This window comes from Patella vulgata, chromosome 1 (assembly GCF_932274485.2).
Source record: "Patella vulgata chromosome 1, xgPatVulg1.2, whole genome shotgun sequence".
Classification (NCBI taxonomy): domain Eukaryota; kingdom Metazoa; phylum Mollusca; class Gastropoda; family Patellidae; genus Patella; species Patella vulgata.
Window position 1 is genome coordinate 17027906 of NC_065879.2, and position 17576 is coordinate 17045481.

Consider the following 17576-nt stretch of genomic DNA (forward strand, 5'->3'; position numbering starts at 1 on the left):
AAACCACGCCACTTGCCTCAACTGGAATTTGATAAAGTTAGGCCTACTATTAGTTGGAGATCAGGTTAGCCAATGCTAAGTGTCGACGAGAAGTATTTTATGTAATACCTTCCTCAAGTTATTCACAATAATATTGTTTATCGGTTATAACGATCCTGCTTCCATGTTATGCACATTGTATCGTCATAGCAACAGATAAACAAATTCCTGCGTCTTATTCTCCATTTCTCCATTGTGTTTTATCGATGTGTTGAATATTGTCAACTTTTAGATGCCGATATGTGACGTATATAAAACCTACATACACCTGTACGCCAAAATCAATGGTACCTGCCATATCGATTAGTAGTGTGATGATGACGTAGTATTTTATTATTTCGGTAACACGCTCGAGTGCACAGTTTAGATTTAAAATATGTAATATGTTGGTGCGAGCGAGGATCAATCAATAATATAAATGTTGACTCTGTAAGTATAATTATTCTATATATCTGTAGATAATTGAATATTGTCCTTAATTCCAAGCGCGAGAAATATATACTCTTTGAATTATTGTATAATGTTCAAATCGATCATCAGCTTTACCAATCACCAAAGCGAGAGAGAGAGAGAGAGAGAGAGGGAAGAGAGAGAGCGAGAGAGAGAGGGAGGGGGCGAGAAGGGACCGAGTGAGAAGGGGGCGGGCAGGCGCGGATTTAGGGTGTGTGTGTGTGGGGGGGGGGACACCCGCCCCCTCCCCTTCGCATGAGGGCCCCGTGAGACAAAGTCCCCTCAGACCGATAGTTCCAAAATTACATATTATCTGAATTTTTTTCGCGCCTACGGCGTTCGATTCCACTATAACATCATTCTTCCTCCACTCCTCTGTCCTCTTATATATGGTGGCTTAATGGTATCATGTCGGGATGTCGTGGTTTCGCCCTTCATAAGGCGACAACCCGACATCACGACATTTTAATCCGACACTACGACAACGCGACATCACGACACCACATTTTTACCCGACACCACGACATTACAAATGTCGTAATGTCGCGTAAAATGTCGTATTGTCGGTTTAAAATGTCGTGTTGTCGTGGTGTCGTGATGCCGGGTTGTCGGGTTGTGGTGTCGTGATGTCGGGTTGTCGTGGTGTCGGGTTATCGGACATATTCCTCTCAATACTATGATTATGTTCCCCGGGCTTTTGCGGTGCGGTTTCTACATGTCGGTAGTGCAGGACAAGGGGCCTGCAAAGAACAGTGTGTACACATTAGCGTGCACGTAAAATAATCCTTCACAGTTGAAATTCGATGAAGAAATGCCACGGTCCACTGAAAATTTCCGTCATATCACTCTGCATAGCGTATGCCTATCTCCAATAGTCCGTTTGTTTCAGAAAAGTAGGAGAATTCGATATAAGTGTAGGCCGTAGCGCCGCAGTCCGTAACACACTGAATGGTGTAAGCCCGTCTTCATTACCCCAGTCGGAGCAGAACAGTAGGACGTTAACCCCATTCCTAATTCTCTTGTTCCCACACTGAAAAAAAACTTGTGTTGAAACAACACAAACTTGTGTTGTTTTCAACACAAGTAAGGTGTCTCTATTTAACAACACAAACTTGTGTTGAAACAACACAAAACTTGTGTTAAATGTTGAAACAACACAAAACTTGTGTTAAAATTTATCAAACAACACAAACTTGTGTTGAAACTTGTGTGAAAATCTACACAATACTTGTGTTGAAATTTTTGAAACTTGTGTTGAAATTTCTGAAACTTGTGTTAAAATTTCTGAAACTTGTGTTGAAATTTCTGAAACTTGTGTGGTTTCATACAAACTTGTGTATAACCATCCACAAAAACTTGTGTTGTGTTTTTCCCCAATTTATATACAGTATAGCAACCTTTTTATGCAGGACCCATCTCTTTGCTCTGTTAGACCTGTAAAGTTTGATAAAAGAAGGAAACAAAATTTGTTTTTGTTTTTGTAAGATCATTATTTATTCATAAAATCATAGGAAAAAGTAAATTAATACATCAAAACTAAATAGATATTTGAAATGTTAACAGAAAAACAGAGAATTCTAATACTAATTATATTGTGTTATATATAATGACCCCCCCCCCCCCCCACACACACACACACATACACACACACACCCCACTTTACCCATCACAAAATATAACATAGCTATTTAAATTGTTCTTAACCCCACACACTTTACCTATCACAAAATATAAAATAGCTATATAAATTATTCTTTACCCCAAAACAAGAACTGAGAATATAAAGATATGTACACAGTATCCCTACCCCATACTCCAAAATATATAATTCAAATAATATCTAAATTTAATAACATCCAAACCAGGCACTAAGATTAATTATGCACTAAATTGAAACAATTTCAAAAACTGAAAAGTGCTACAAAATCACACTACAAGTGATTTGTGAGACATATAGAAATAACTAATATACACTGAAAACTAACAAAAGAAAAATGCACTATTTTGCAGAATCACTCTAAGAACACAGAAAAGTAGGATACTAAACCGTATTTCATTTCATAAGCAAGGGAAAGTCACCTTTATGTAGGTCAAGGTTTTTTGTAATTCTGGGTGCATTTGATCTACATTTGGTTTCTAGTAATGCCTATTAAATACTTTATGATTTCTGAACAAATTCTAAGTGATTTATATGCCACTTTACTTGCTATATTATACATACATTTCTGAAGAGAATTAAAATCTAATTGTGTTTTGGAAGAAAATTTAACATTAATAACAAAAAATAAATATTTAAAAATTGGGTCAAATGCATTCTTTCCCAGAAGTATAAAATAAATTGATGCTTGGGTTTTCTTGTTGTTATCATACAGCAAATACTCTTTCAATGGTGTTCCAGCCTAAAAAATAAAAAGTAGGAGATAAGAATACTTTCTATGGTTCACAACGTTTAAATAAACAATTTATTTTGCCACATCGAGACCGGTCTCTATTTGGTTTCAACTTTGCGTAACGCTTATTGTGGCTTGTCCAGTTACAGACCCAGGCAGATTATTATGCTCAAATCAAATGAGTTAGAAGTCAGAAAAAAGTCTTGAGATTTGGGACTGAAGTCTCATAATAGGTCAACTATTCACCCTTTCATACATGTATTGTCTGCAAATCCAGATTCCCTACTACATCATGGCAGCACATATTTACTTGGCAATGTCTAATTATTTTTGGACCCATTCTTATTTTATTTCCATTGACAACAAATTGGATATTACCCTTTAAAATCTACTGAAATCTATTTGAAAGTAAAATACTGTCCATCAGATATGACTGCCAAAATTGTAATCAGCGCGCATGTTTTTTTAGGCTAAAAGTCTAACCATAAAACTTAGTGTCCATACATAATAAATATTTTATTCCATTAATCAATTCCATTCCGGCATTGGTTTGTCTTAAACTCGTCATTTGTGTTCATGGGCATCAGGGTCGAGATGGCAACGTTATATGTTTTATTCGTCTAATTTACTATAAAACATCATTCGGTTTGCCTCACGGGTTAACGGCATATTAAAAGCTTTATTCACTGAGATGGTTCCTTTACTTATAGTTTATTTTTCGAATTGCTTTTTGTATTTATTTAAATGGAAATATTTAGCACCTTCTTGTTAAACCGTTGAAAGATTTAAAGTTTGGATTAATGTTAAGAGAGTGTGGGTCAAAGATGCCGCTGGCAGAGTGTGTATAGGGTGTTAAAGTTTAAAAGTTATTCCCTACAAGGTGGTTCTACGGTTCTTACCATAGAATTCAGCTGTGAAATAACACAGTTTCTTTCATTATGTGTACAACAATAAAACTAGTTCAATTGCAAATTGTCTAAACCACGGTGATGTGATGTATGCATCTAAATGTTTCGACGACCCACCAATCAGTAGTTGCATGATGATTAAATTTATCGGACATGGAATGTGAAAATGCTTTGGAACTTTCAACTGTAACACGTTGCAATAATTACTCAATATAAGCCAAAAGGATCCGCCTTGTTCATTTATAGTCCGGCCCTGCCTTCAGTATTAAAATATAAAATTGAACACAAAGTATATTTAGTAATCCGTATTGTAGTAATGGCAATCACGACTTGTGTTTTTTTGTTTTGTTTTTTGTTGTTTGTTTTTTTTGCAAAATATAAAATAATTACGATGTCGTTTAACACTCACAATAACATATTTGGTTACCGGCCATTCAGCCATTCAGGTCGTACATGTGTCAAGTATACAGTCATATATACAAACGCCTAACTATAGAAGCCTACCATTCTTAATTTCTACTTTTCGCCCTCCAAAACACGAAAGTCGAAAAGTAGCAGTTACGACAAAATGTGAGGCGACAGCAACGCTATACAAGCCAAAATCGACTCGAAAATAGGAAATCAAGAAATAATACACTGCGATAATAGCGCCCCTCGTTTTTTTTCCTAATTTCTTATTTTCGACTTGCATTTTGGCTTGTATACCGTCTTATTGACTTTCGACTTAGTCATATTTTTGTATTTATTGATGTCAGTAAGATGTTACTATGGAGAACGTAAATTTCAGATTATACATTCCAGACTTCGTAATTGTAAAAGTGCTCTAAACTTCCATAGATTTTTAATGCATATTTCACATAACCCGACATGCAGTTGTGGTCATACTCAAGAAGACAGCGACCATTATTTTCTGCACTGCCCAAATTATTCGTCTCAGCGTATCTCAACATTGAATACCCTCCCATTTAAATCCATAAATACAAAAGCGTTCCTATATGGCGATACCAACGAAAGTAACCCGTTCAACAAAGTGAGTTTTAGTAAAGTTCACAAGTATTAAAACTAAACAAGCGCTTTGAATAGATAAGGTAATTGTCAGGCGACGATGATTGGTGTTAAATAGTGATGATGATGATGATGATGACGATGATGATGACCATGAAGATGATTTATTTATATATTTATTTATATACTAGAAGAATGCCCGGCTTCGCTCGGGGGTCATAACTCCGAAACCGGAAGTGGTAGACTAACGCCACCTGGCCTATGTTACTCCCCGGTCCGAGCTACCCCTATACCCCAAATTTCAGACTCGGAAATGACAACGTGAATGGTGGATCAGTCGAACGACAGAGTGAATGACAGGAGTTTTCCAGTCGAATAATAAAGATAATGGCAACTCTGGTCATAGCATATCTGTTTATAATATATTTCATATAAATGTTTATACACGTATTTGAAAAATACATTTAGGTCTACGTGTAATGTTGAATGTATAAATTCGGAAATGTTTTGATCTCTTGAACTGTATTATTTAAAATACACGATTAACGTATTAAATTGTAAATAATGAATCAAGCCAAGACATGTATTAAATGTTTTATTGAATTGGAATAGAAATTGAAAACAGATTAACACCCTGTGTGAGATATTTCATTCAAATATTGTGAAAGGGTTGGTAATAAAATTAAAATTGTCATTGTGTCATTTTAATAACATTGAATCGTCCTATTCTGTTACGTAGTCGTCTCAACATATTGTTGTCATGGGTTACTTCTGCTAAACAACTCAAAAGAAACGAGTAAAGTATTATAAACGAAATTATGTCTAAAGAGTTCTTCATGACATGTATTGACTGTAAGACACAAAGCGTACAGGATCTAAGTGTGATGTTAAAGGTCAACACGCAAATATTGAAATTGGGTATGTTCGTGGATTGACTTATAGAATGTTGTTAATATTTCCATTTAAATAAATACAAAAAGCAATTCGAAAAAAAACCTATAAGTAAAGGAACCATCTCAGTGAATAAAGCTATTAATATGCCGTTAACCCGTGAGGCAAACCGAATGATGTTTTATAGTAAATTAGACGAATAAAACATATAACGTTGCCATCTCGACCCTGATGCCCATGAACACAAATGACGAGTTTAAGACAAACCAATTGCGGAATGGAATTGATTAATGCAATATATATTTTATTATGTATTGACAATACTTTTCTGGTTAGATTTTAGCCTAAACACGACATGTGTGTTGGTGAACACAAATGACGAGTTTAAGACAAACCAATTGCGGAATGGAATTGATTAATGCAATATATATTTTATTATGTATTGACAATACTTTTCTGGTTAGATTTTAGCCTAAACACGACATGTGTGTTGGTGACAATTTTGGCAGTCATATCTGAATGACTCAAAAACTGTTTATATTTCTTTAACTTTTGGTATACCTAAATTCGGGCTATTATTTATGGTAGAAAGATATAATAAAATGACCTAAAGCTTTAAAACATATTTTTAAATATGTTGAGGCACCCTAAATTGAATTTGAAGCACCAGGGATAAATAAATAAAAATAGCTATAATGCATGATTTTATTGTAACTAGTGAACTGATAAATATTGTACAATTTATCTAAAGAGTACATTTATGAAAACGTGGTACTTTTCTGATATCTAGTTAAATTAACACTTACCCAGATCTTGGCATAAGCATGACTTAAAATGATCACGGCTAAAACACTTCCGTGCGAATCAAGAATTCTTTATGTAAGAATAGAGCTTTATAAGACCGTAAATACACCACACATTATGTCTCCATAAGATGGTAGCTATAATCTTTCAATCCAATCCCCTAATTAAGTATACCCCCACCCAATCATAAAAAAATAATAACATAGCAAAACGGTGTTTAATTCTGATCATCTACATTATCAAATGATATTCGCCGAAGTAGTAACTGAGAAGGGAGTGTTTTAAGATATACATAATGTATCTTACTATTTTTCGCTTATATAATTTGATTTTCAAATACAAACCATTAATACTTATCTTAGCATTAAAACAATCAACCATTTGTGGTTATATTGAAATCTGTAAAAGACGCATTCTTTTTGAATATATTTTTAAAAAATAATAAATGGAAAAAAACATATTATTAACGCTTTTTCAACAAGCAATTGTTATACTCTTAGTGATTTGTAGAGCGTCAAATCACAATGTTATTGTACTGTTTTAAATTGTAGATTTTATTCATTCATGTAAAACATTTATTACAATTTTATAATAAAATGTATAAAACACTGAGTTCGAGATTCAAATCACAAATCCATCCAAGCTAGGATTCAATAAATATTCCAGTCATCTAGTTTTGGATTTGGGGAAATTCATTCTCCTTTTCCCATATATACAGATTGCCGTATTATTTAATAATCAAACCAAACAGCATGTAATCAAAGAACGCTTGTATCCGCCATATGTAATATTGTCACGTGACATTGTTATGTTTTGTTTCGCTCGGGAAGCGTTTATTATACATAATAGAACTCCAGTGTAGTAAGCCATAACTATGAACAATATCATGTCCCAAATAAATAATCTAATTTGTAGATCTGCAATTGGTCACATGATGGTCCGAACATTATTTGTATGGCTCTATTTGTTGACAGCAAATACCGCTAATAATTATCTTGGATAAAATACCTCGTTTAGTAAACGAGGCAATTTTACCCAGCCTCGTTCTGAACAAAATACCTCGTTCCAAAAACAGGGCAATTTAAAAAAAAAAACACGTTTTGGAACTCCAGAGAAACGACGTATTTTTTTTACCTCGTTACAGCGAGGCAAAATCGGGGCAAAAATTTTAACACGTTTTTGCCTCGTTTGGACAGAAATGCCGAACGAGGCATTCTGAGGTTTATAGTGATACGCCACTACGGGTTCTTCGTCGCAGAAGACACTAACGTCGGCATCGTCTGAGATGGAGGACTCCATAACCGGAACTGGCACATCGTATCGGGTTTCGGCTGTAAACGATTCTTCTACTTCCATAGGTTCAGTTGTTGGAACCTCCATAACTTCTTCTTGTTGTTCGTCCATATCTTCCGTCTGCTTATTAGATTTAAGGTTGTTTTTTTAAACATAAATTAGATTACAATTCAACTAACACAAAAGTGTAAAAAGATTTTTTTCTAGTCTGTGCCCGCGTTTATGTCTACTCTTGACAAAATCGTTATAATATAAAAAAAAAATCATGAAACAAGAATCAAAATGGCCGCCAATCGGGTCTCCAACGCCAATCCAACCTCCCAAGATATAATTTCAAAACAGATTCTTACCTGCTGGTTCAAGTCGAACCGTTTCTGCTTTAATCATAATGTGATTCTGTAATGTAAGTATTTGAACAACATCGTAGCGCCGAACAACTAATGTTAATTAAGCATGATTTCAGAAAAATTGAACAGATTTGATAATAACATGCCGAAATTTTTTTCCTGACCGCGCCATATTATAAACATGAACTTCCGGTTTAAATTGTTGGGTTTTTTTTTTAAGGAAACGAAATACTAATATTATACAGAGAAACAATATCGATGCTAAATTACATACATGGTATTATTTTTTTTATATAAATATTCACAAACCTGCGGTCTTGTATTCTATGTGACCATTAGCTTACATTTGTCAAACATATCACTGCTCCAAAATCATTTCAGCACGTTGTTAAATGTTAAATTAAGTGTGTGAAATCACTTCATTTAATGTCCGCTTCCACCGAGATGATATCGCAGAAAAAATGTAGTCTATAGTACGTTGATTTTATCAACCAATCACATTCAAAAACAGTTTTACTTATTTTCTTGTCAACGCATTTGGAGTCAATTGTTAAAATCACACCGGGCATGAGCGCTCAACAGGCCTTTGATCTACCAGTTTATTGGGCCCAACTTTATTTTAACTACAGACATCTTAACACCAATAAGCATTCAAGTCTGTCTGGCTATATTGTCTGAGTAAAAAATACCTTTCTCTTACTTGTGGACCCCCGGATTAAGACTTTGTATGGAGTTCAAATTTAAAAAAAAAAATATTTGTTGACGGTACACATTACTTGTGTTAATTATATGGAAAAAACACAAGATTTGTGTTAATGCATTAAAAAGAACACAAGTTTGTGTTAATGCAATGCAAAACAACACATAACTTGTGTAGAATAATTTTCACACAAGTACTTTTGTTGAGATCCAACACAAGTTTTTTTTCAGTGCAGCAATGACCTCAAAAGCGAGGATATTGACTCAAAGTTTCAAAATTTTCGCAGAGGTAGAACCCTCCCTCAGAAACCCCCGCCTCCTGTCGAGGCCACTTCGCAAAGGTTGACAAAAATCAATAACAAAATCAATAACAATCAATGACATGAACTTTATGTCCACTTGAATAAAACTACTTTTCGGCGAGATAACATCGGCGAACAACTATATAGGCAATACGATCTATGTTCCACCGGGGCGTTCAGACAGGGTTATAGCCTGTGGAGTGGGATTGTGCATAGCGCCCTAATTTTGGCCCTCTCCCCCATTCACAGCTACTAGATCCCCTACTGGGGAGAAGGACGGGCGGAGAGAGACAGGGGAGAAGGACAGCGGGAGACAGCGGGAGAAGGACAGAGCAAGACAGGGGGAGAAGGACAGAGCGAGACAGAGGGAGGACAGAGAGAGAGAGAGACGGGGGAAGGGCAGGGAGAGACAGGGGGGAAAGGATAGAGAGAGACAAGGGAGAAGGCAAGAGAGAAAGGGGAAGGGGAAGGCCGAGAGAGACAGGGAGAAAAGGATAGAAAGAGACAAGGGAGAAGGGCAGAGAGAGAGACAGGGGGTATTGATAGAGAGAGACAGAGGAGAAAGACAGGGCGAGGCAGGGGGAGAGGGACAGAGAGTTGAAAGAGAGAAATGGGCGAAGAAGGTCAGGGGAGAGACAGGCGGAAGCGGTGAATCGAAACCACACCACTTGACTCAATGACAGACCTGATGATCCCCCCACACCCCCCGGGCTAATGAAAACAGACATACTCCACTGACAAGAAGAAACCACGCCGGAAAATCCAGAGGATATGGTGGGGTCTGCGGCCCGTGTCCTATAGCTAGTAGGCCCCATTGTCGATTTGGCACTGGGCGTAGGTTTATATAATATAAATTAGTGGCCCATTACATGAGTATTAACCTTAATAGAGGAAATTCACATATCATGTTTAGCTACCCAATTATAGTCACTGTAGTAGCGACGGATTCAGACTTTAATCACTGGGTGATTACCCAGAGGAAGCCTTACTCACTGAGAGTGTCAAACAGGAACTGTGTTATATTTACTCCAGGACATTAGGGACCTTTCGCATAAGTACGAAAACGAATACGAAAACAAAAAAGTCATAGATTCGTGTGTACTTGTGACGTCAACCCGTAATTAGTGTTCGGCCGGTGAAAAACGTTACGCGTGTGGAGATGGATTAAAGGTATGCAAACGAAAATGTTTTTTTGTCTCATATATTAAATTTTCCACAATTTTTCGAGGTCTTGTGTATATTGTTGATTGTGTAGAGTGTTTAGAATGTGCTCAAATGCAATATTCTGCTTGATTTGTTGTACATCTGCCAAAAAATCGATTGAAAACTTTGCCTGGACAGAGAAGTTCATGAAGTGGAAATTAACGCCACCCATGTTCGTTTTCGTACCGATGCGAAAGGTCCCTATTAATAATAAACACGTAAAAGTATCCATGACATTTGGAATTGGATGAGTACATGTAATAGGCGATACCCCGCAGTCTGAACAAAATCTTCATCACCCCACACTGTACTGCGCAGGTCCGTCTTTATTAGTCCGTTTGCAGAAGAAAAGCAGCGAGTTAAACCCCATTGCATATCCACTGTATACATTGAAATATATAATATATAGCAATGCTCGCATGTCATATGCGTTACTAACAAATGTCACATGACATGTCAATGTATTTTCACGTGGAATGTGCCCCCATATGTGGTAATGAAGATATTCTGAGCCATCAACTGTAGATAGTATCACAACAGTGACAACATCCTGTTTGAACAGCCTACTTACCCTTGCAAAATGGGTTAAGTGGCTTGGTTTGTAATTATTCGCGCAACGAAAGTTAGCTACTAGATTGGCGGGTCTGGATGGCTGAGACTATGTGGTATATTACAGACAGCAAGTACAACACCAATCGATTAGATCATTACTATAACGCTTTGGTTAATAAACAAATAAGGTCCTGGTTAACGTGATGTAAAGTATATAGCGACATTGAGTATGTTTAGCTTAGAGCGTATGCACATTTGAGATCAGTCAACCCAAGTCAACGCTCAGGCACAGACAATGCATCTTTCAATTTACGGGTCGTTTATATTACTAGGATTTTGGATAATTTAAAAGTTTGGGTAGTTTTCGAGAAGTTTTTGTGTTTAAAAACAACACTCGTGGATAATAGTATTTGAATTTTGGATAATTTAAAAGATTTAGTGGTTTTGTTAAAACCACACTGGGGGATAATAGTACTTCAATCTTGGATAATTAGTTATGTCTTCGGTTCTTGTAAGTATGATATTATTTCAAAGAAATTTGCTTCGTGACGGTCAGAGACTTTAAATGAAATGAAATGCTGTTTAACGTCCTACGGTTCTGCTCCGACTGGGCTAATGAAGACGGAGACTTTAAAGGCCCTGGCTCGGGTTCGCTTCCTGTGTTGACTGTGAAATTTCCTTTTGCTATTCCGGCGTGGATCTTCAGTGTCAGTGGTGCAGACGGAAGGTCTGATAAGAACAGCGTCTAGTCGTTCGGATGAGACGAAAACCCGAGGTCCCGTGTGCACATAACGTTAAAGAACACTGATATAAGAGTAGACCGTTGCGTTGTTGTCCGGGTAAAATTTCCCTAATAGCACACTGTATAGCGTACGACCGTCATCCTTAGCTCTGTCGGTGCAGAATAGTAAGACACCATTTCATTTTATTTCAGAGACATATTGGAATAGTTCAGCCCTGTTCATTTCAACCGTTAGTACGTGATGTTGCATTCATTGTGCTCAACACCACAGTTAGCGCAACTAAGTGGATAAGACGCTGGCTCGCTAGCCTGGAGGTCGGGGGTTCGCTCCCGGTGTTGGCCGAGAAAGTTCATCGAGGTTTTCCTGCTAGGTTCCCCTTGTCAGTGGAGCAGGACAGAGGGCCTGACAAGGACAGTTGTCTAGTCGTTCGGATGAAACGCAAAAACCGAGGTCGCGTGTACACATGCGAGTGTACGTAAAAGATCCCTTGGCAGTTGGAATTCGATATAAGAGTAGCCATAGCGCTGCTATCCGGGCAAAATTTCCCTCATAGCACACTGTAGAACAGTAGGACGTTAAACCCCATGTCATTTCAACCAGCGAGTTGAATTATCGATAATAGTAGTAAATGTAGGAGAACCGCACTATACGCAAACAAAACCGTCAAGAAAAACCATAGAACTGTACTAGAAATAAAACCCAACTGGTCGTTTATACATAGCATGCGCGAAAGTGATGTATCACAACTTACTTCCGGTTAAACCAAATCATGAAAAGAGAGAGAGAGAGAGAAAAATGGGGTTTAAATTCCACTCGACACAAACTAGGTCATTTCGGAACTAACACATGGTTTAATTTTATTTCAACAATTCGCTTGCGCGTAGAGGTCTTTAGCAGTGGGAGGAAACCGGAGGACCCGGAGAAAACCCTACTCCTTGTCACGTACAACCGGGAATTCGAAACCACGCCAGTTGACTCAATGACAGGCCTTATGATACATCACGCACGTGCTAACTATTCGGCCATCCAACCCCCCCCCCCCAAAAAAAAAAAACATGAAGAAAAGAGTGTGAGCTTCAGAATAAAATAAGAAATGAAATGCAATGGGGTTTAACGTCCTACTGTTCTGCTCCGAACTGGAATAAAATAAGAATAAAACTTCCTTTGCACAATATAACCAAGATATATCCGAAATGAATGTTTAAACGTGTAAGCTATTTTGTATCAATACGATTAGTTGTCAGTAAGTTTGTCGTTCGTATAAAAGGATATCATCTGCGCAGACCTACACAAATTATAATAATAATCATTTTCAGTAAGAATGAGTCCCGGAACATGTTTTAGAAAACCTAATTTGTTTTTATTTGATATAATATTTCGCCGAACCTAATAAAAACTATGGGGTTAGTCTAGAATCTACAAATTTCTATTTAAACAGAGCTATATAGGCCTGGTGTTCGATACTATCCCAGAAGAATGACGAAACGATGAATTTTTATAATTTTAATGAATCTTCACATCTTGTACAATTAATGATATAAACAAACGATATCAATCAAAACAACGATGTAAAGCAAACATTCATTTTCCCCCGAACTCTCCACGACCTCTAGCGACACTAAAGGAACTTAAAGCTATTAAGAGTTACCTCCAATTACCTCTTACTATGACTATCTCATTTCAAACACCTAGTCATATTCTATCTTTACATTTTCTTTTTTGATGTATTATATTTATTACCTCAAGGTTTCTTCATAACCCCCAAAAAAGTATGTTAATGGCTAAAATTTCCTTTTTAGATTGTAAGAAAAACTGTTTGCTTATAACATTATTAGATATATGTGAATAATAACAAATATAAATAATTTATATTTTATTAACTTCATTAAACATACATTATGCAAGAGCTAAATCTGTCTATTGCAAATCTTTCTTTACCCTTGAAATGTTATCTAAATTATTAATTAGACATTAATTAACCTATCCAGACCATAATCAACTCTAGATGGCATCGCTAGCCTGCGATCTTTAGTGGATTGTGAGCCGATTTACTGAATACATTTCCTTCGCAATTTAACGATTAAATGGATAATCGAGACTATACTGTTTATCGTGCTGACTTTAGTAATGATTATCAAGGCTAGCCGGAAATTTCAACCGCTTAGTTCTCAGTTCATAGTGGATCAATTTGAATGAAATTTTCAGCAAATTGCCTTTACATTATCTAGTTTTTAACTATTATAGTGAGAACTGCCAACTCGTTATCGAATCTCCCATAATGTATCTTTAAGTGGAAAAATTCAGTTAAGATTCTAAGGAAATTGTCTATATTAATTCAGACCTTAATAAATGATCTCGGCATTTTGCCAATTTTAAATGTGCTACCGATATTTCAAAAAGATACGTAGGCACGTATGCACATTTTTAAAAATCTGTTCCTAAACCCTGATTTAGTAGTGCAAACATTATCATATTTTTTCTAATCCGTTTGTATTGGTGAATTTCGGGAGGTATAATATTAGTAGTAGTAATAGTAAATACTCGAAAGCAGTGTCAATAGCTAAAGTGTGTATACTGTTTTGTAAAAGCCCCAAGTCAGATATAGTGTGTTTAGACTTTTTATGTAAGTTATTTATTGGTCATATTGACATTATATATAAAATATAAAATATCAGATAGCTACGATGTTTTTTTTTCTTCTAACAATATTTATCCAATCAGAAAATGAAATGAAATGGGGTTTAACGTCCTACTGTTCTGCTCCGAACTGGGCTAATGAAGACGGGCATATGAGGGAAATTTTGCCCGGACAGCACTACGGTCTACTCTTTTATCGAATTCCAACTGTCAAGGGATCTTTTACGTGCACGCCAATGTGTACACGCGACCTCGGTTTTTCGTCCCACCCGAAAGACTAGACAACTGTCCTTGTCAGGCCTCTCTGTCATGCACCACTGACAAGGGGAAACCAGTCCGGAAAGTCTCGATGAACTTTCTCGGCCATCACCGGGAGCGAACTTTGCCACCATGGCTCCCTTCTGTGTATTGGGGCACATGGAACGAAATAGAAAAATATTAAAGGACATTATGGGAGATTAGATAAACAGCTGACAGTTCCCAATATAATAGTTAAAAACTAGATAATGTAAAGGGAATATGCTGAAAATTTCAGTCAAATTGCTCCACTCTGAACCGAGATATTAACGATTACTGAAAATATAGTCTCTATTATCCATTTTTTGATTTAATCACCAATGAGCGTTGAGCAGCAGATCGGATTCAAATCCAGTGAAAATCCGACGCATATGATGTCATCGAGAGGTGATTAAGGTCTTTCCATGTTAATAAATGTCTAATTAATAATTTATATAACATTTCAGGCTTAAAGAAAGACCTACAATAGACAGATTTAGCTCTTGCATAATGTATGTTTCACTATAAAACTTTCTTTTGTTGCAGAATGTTCTCAAATCCGTGTTCAAATGTATTTACTCGCAAAAAAATGGTGGAGGTGGTTATTAATTCATAAAAGCAAATTCTTTTTCTGTTGTGGTATCTGTTGGATATGCAAATTACTATTTGGAATGTATTGTGGTTTTTGTGTTTATACCTCGCCAGCCTCCTTGATACCACCGGCGGGAAAGTGTCGGGTAGATTTACATCAGTTGGGTAGGTGATAATTTACTGTAAGGCCAATACAATATAAAAAATAGAAATACCTGACAGTTATGCTACCCACCCCTTTTTTATTAGCCTCAATCGCCAAACATAAACTTTTGTCTTTCATTTCCCTAGCGCTGACACTCTGCTGATACTCTTTTATCGAATTCCAACTGTCAAGGGATCTTTTACGCGCGCGTGTGTATGTGTGGGTGTGTGTGTGTGTGTGTGTGGGGGGGGGGGGGGTGAATGTAGACGCCCATCGATCGCGCCACTTGCGTCAGGGTAAATTAGGCAATGACCAGTTCCTACATCTGAAATAAATAATCTTGGATCAGACCTGAGCTTCTAGATAAGAAGAAATGTCAGTTTCTCCTAGCAAAACTCTGTAATCTCGATATATACAATTATTAATTGTTGTGATCTTCTGTGATATTTCGATATTATTGTCAATAATCTTACCCAGAAATTAAGCTAGAAATGCTAGGAGATAGATAATACAAATAAAAAGATTTTCTAACCAACCAACCATATTTTTTAGAGGCAAAGTAATCGTCAACACAGATATTTTCTTACTTGGCCTAGAGATTGTGGCGCGCGTTGGTGTCTAAACACACACCCGGGTCTGTCATTGAGTCAACTGGCGTGGTTTTGATTCCCCAGTTGTACGGACAGTTGGAATTCGAAATAAAGAGAAGGCCGTAGCGCCGCTGTCCGGGCAAATATGTCCCCCATAGAACACAACATGGCGTATGCCCGTCTTCATTAGCCCGGACAGAAGCGTAGGACGTTAAAACCTTAATATCCAAAATCAAAGATAGAGAAGTGTTATATTGGACTCTTGCAATCTTTTTTTCAGGTCAAGTTGAACCCATTCCATCATTTGTGCCAGAATTTTCAACAGCTATCTCTGCTAACACACATGTTATGAAAGGGGGTGTTGGCAAACCAAGTAACTGTGAAGCCAGCCAGAAACTTGCCATAATAATACCATATAAAGATCGGTTGGAACATCTGAAGATATTATTATATAGATTACATAATATGCTGACTAAACAACTATTACGATATACAATATTTGTAGTTGAACAGGTAATTTACAGATCGCAGAGGGGGGGGGGGGGAGATGCCCGTATGGGTGTGGGAGTAAACCGGAGGACCCGGAGAAAACCCACGAGGCTGGACAGGCGACCCTATTCCTTAACACGCACAGAGTTAATCTAATGGCTACTGGGGAGGTGAGGATTCTTGTGTTATACGTGTGAGAGAGAGAGAGAGAGAGAGAGCGAGAGAGAGAGAGAGCGGGTCCACGCGACACAAGAGAGGGAAGTTGATGTTGTGTTGTTATTTCTATTACTAGGTTAACAATGGTCTATTTAACAAAGGACGATTGTTGAACAGAGGTTATATAGAAGCCTTGGGGATTACCGACTTTGATTGTTTTATTTTCCATGATGTTGACATGATTCCAGAAAATGACCAAAATCTGTATATGTGTGATGATTACGCCCGTCACTTGTCACCAGCAGTAGATGAAATGGGTTATAGGTGAGTGCAAGATCACTGAAACTTTTGTTATTGTCTGTATATCAGTGGTGGCCTGATAGATATGTGCCAAATTTGGTTGCAATCTAATTTGAAAATACCCGATGCAACGCGATAGTACGGTTGCTGATTTAGCTCGAGATACAAAGTCGAGCGCTTGAGATACTAAGTCGAGAGCGCTTCAACCGATGTAAGGACCGGCTGGGCGGGGCGGGGCGGGGCGTGGGGGGGGGGGTGTAGAAGCCCATCGATCGCGCCACTTGCGCCAGGGTAAATTAGACAATGCCCAGTTCCTGCATATGAAACAAATATCCTTGGATCAGACCTGAGCTTCTAGATAAGAGGAAATCTCAATCTCTCCTAGTAAAACTCTGTAATCTTGATATATACAATTATTGATTCGTATAATAACATGCGATATACTCCCCACATGGAAGTGGGTAAATACAACGGTAAATACTTAGTGGTGGTGATGAGCATGGGATGGAATTTGTGTGTTTGGTGGGTGGGTGGGGGAGAGGGTAACCGTTCCGCCACTGCAGCTTTGGATGGACTGTAACAACGAACAAATGAATATCTTTATTCTGCAAGTTTATCAATTTAAAAATAATGCACAAAATTATACAGCTTAAAACATCGGTTGAGACATGTTCGATTGTATTATCTCGAGCGCTCGACTTAGTATCTCGAGCGCTTTACTTTAATATCTCAAGCGCACCACTTAGTATCTCTAGCACTCGACTTA

At 37.3% G+C, this 17576-nt stretch overlaps 1 protein-coding gene across 7 annotated transcripts in view; it reads left to right on the forward strand.

Annotated features, from left to right (window-relative positions):
- The first annotated feature begins 266 nt into the window (after positions 1-266).
- LOC126828816 (beta-1,4-N-acetylgalactosaminyltransferase bre-4) overlaps positions 267-17576 on the forward strand; it is a 33178-nt gene continuing 15868 nt past the window's right edge. For 2 of the 7 annotated variants that reach the window (XR_008787019.1, XR_007683241.2), the window contains exons 1-4: positions 11014-11394; positions 15086-15295; positions 16146-16378; positions 16647-16834. Coding sequence is in view for 3 of the 7 variants with exons in the window: in XM_050558831.2 (XP_050414788.1) it covers positions 15109-15295; positions 16146-16378; positions 16647-16834 (608 nt within the window). In the remaining 4 variants the exon portion in view is untranslated. Of the gene's footprint in view, positions 469-11010; positions 11395-15085; positions 15296-16145; positions 16379-16646; positions 16835-17576 lie in introns of those variants that run through there. The other 5 variants (XM_050558844.2, XM_050558833.2, XR_007683243.2 and 2 more) reach the window with 4 other exon arrangements.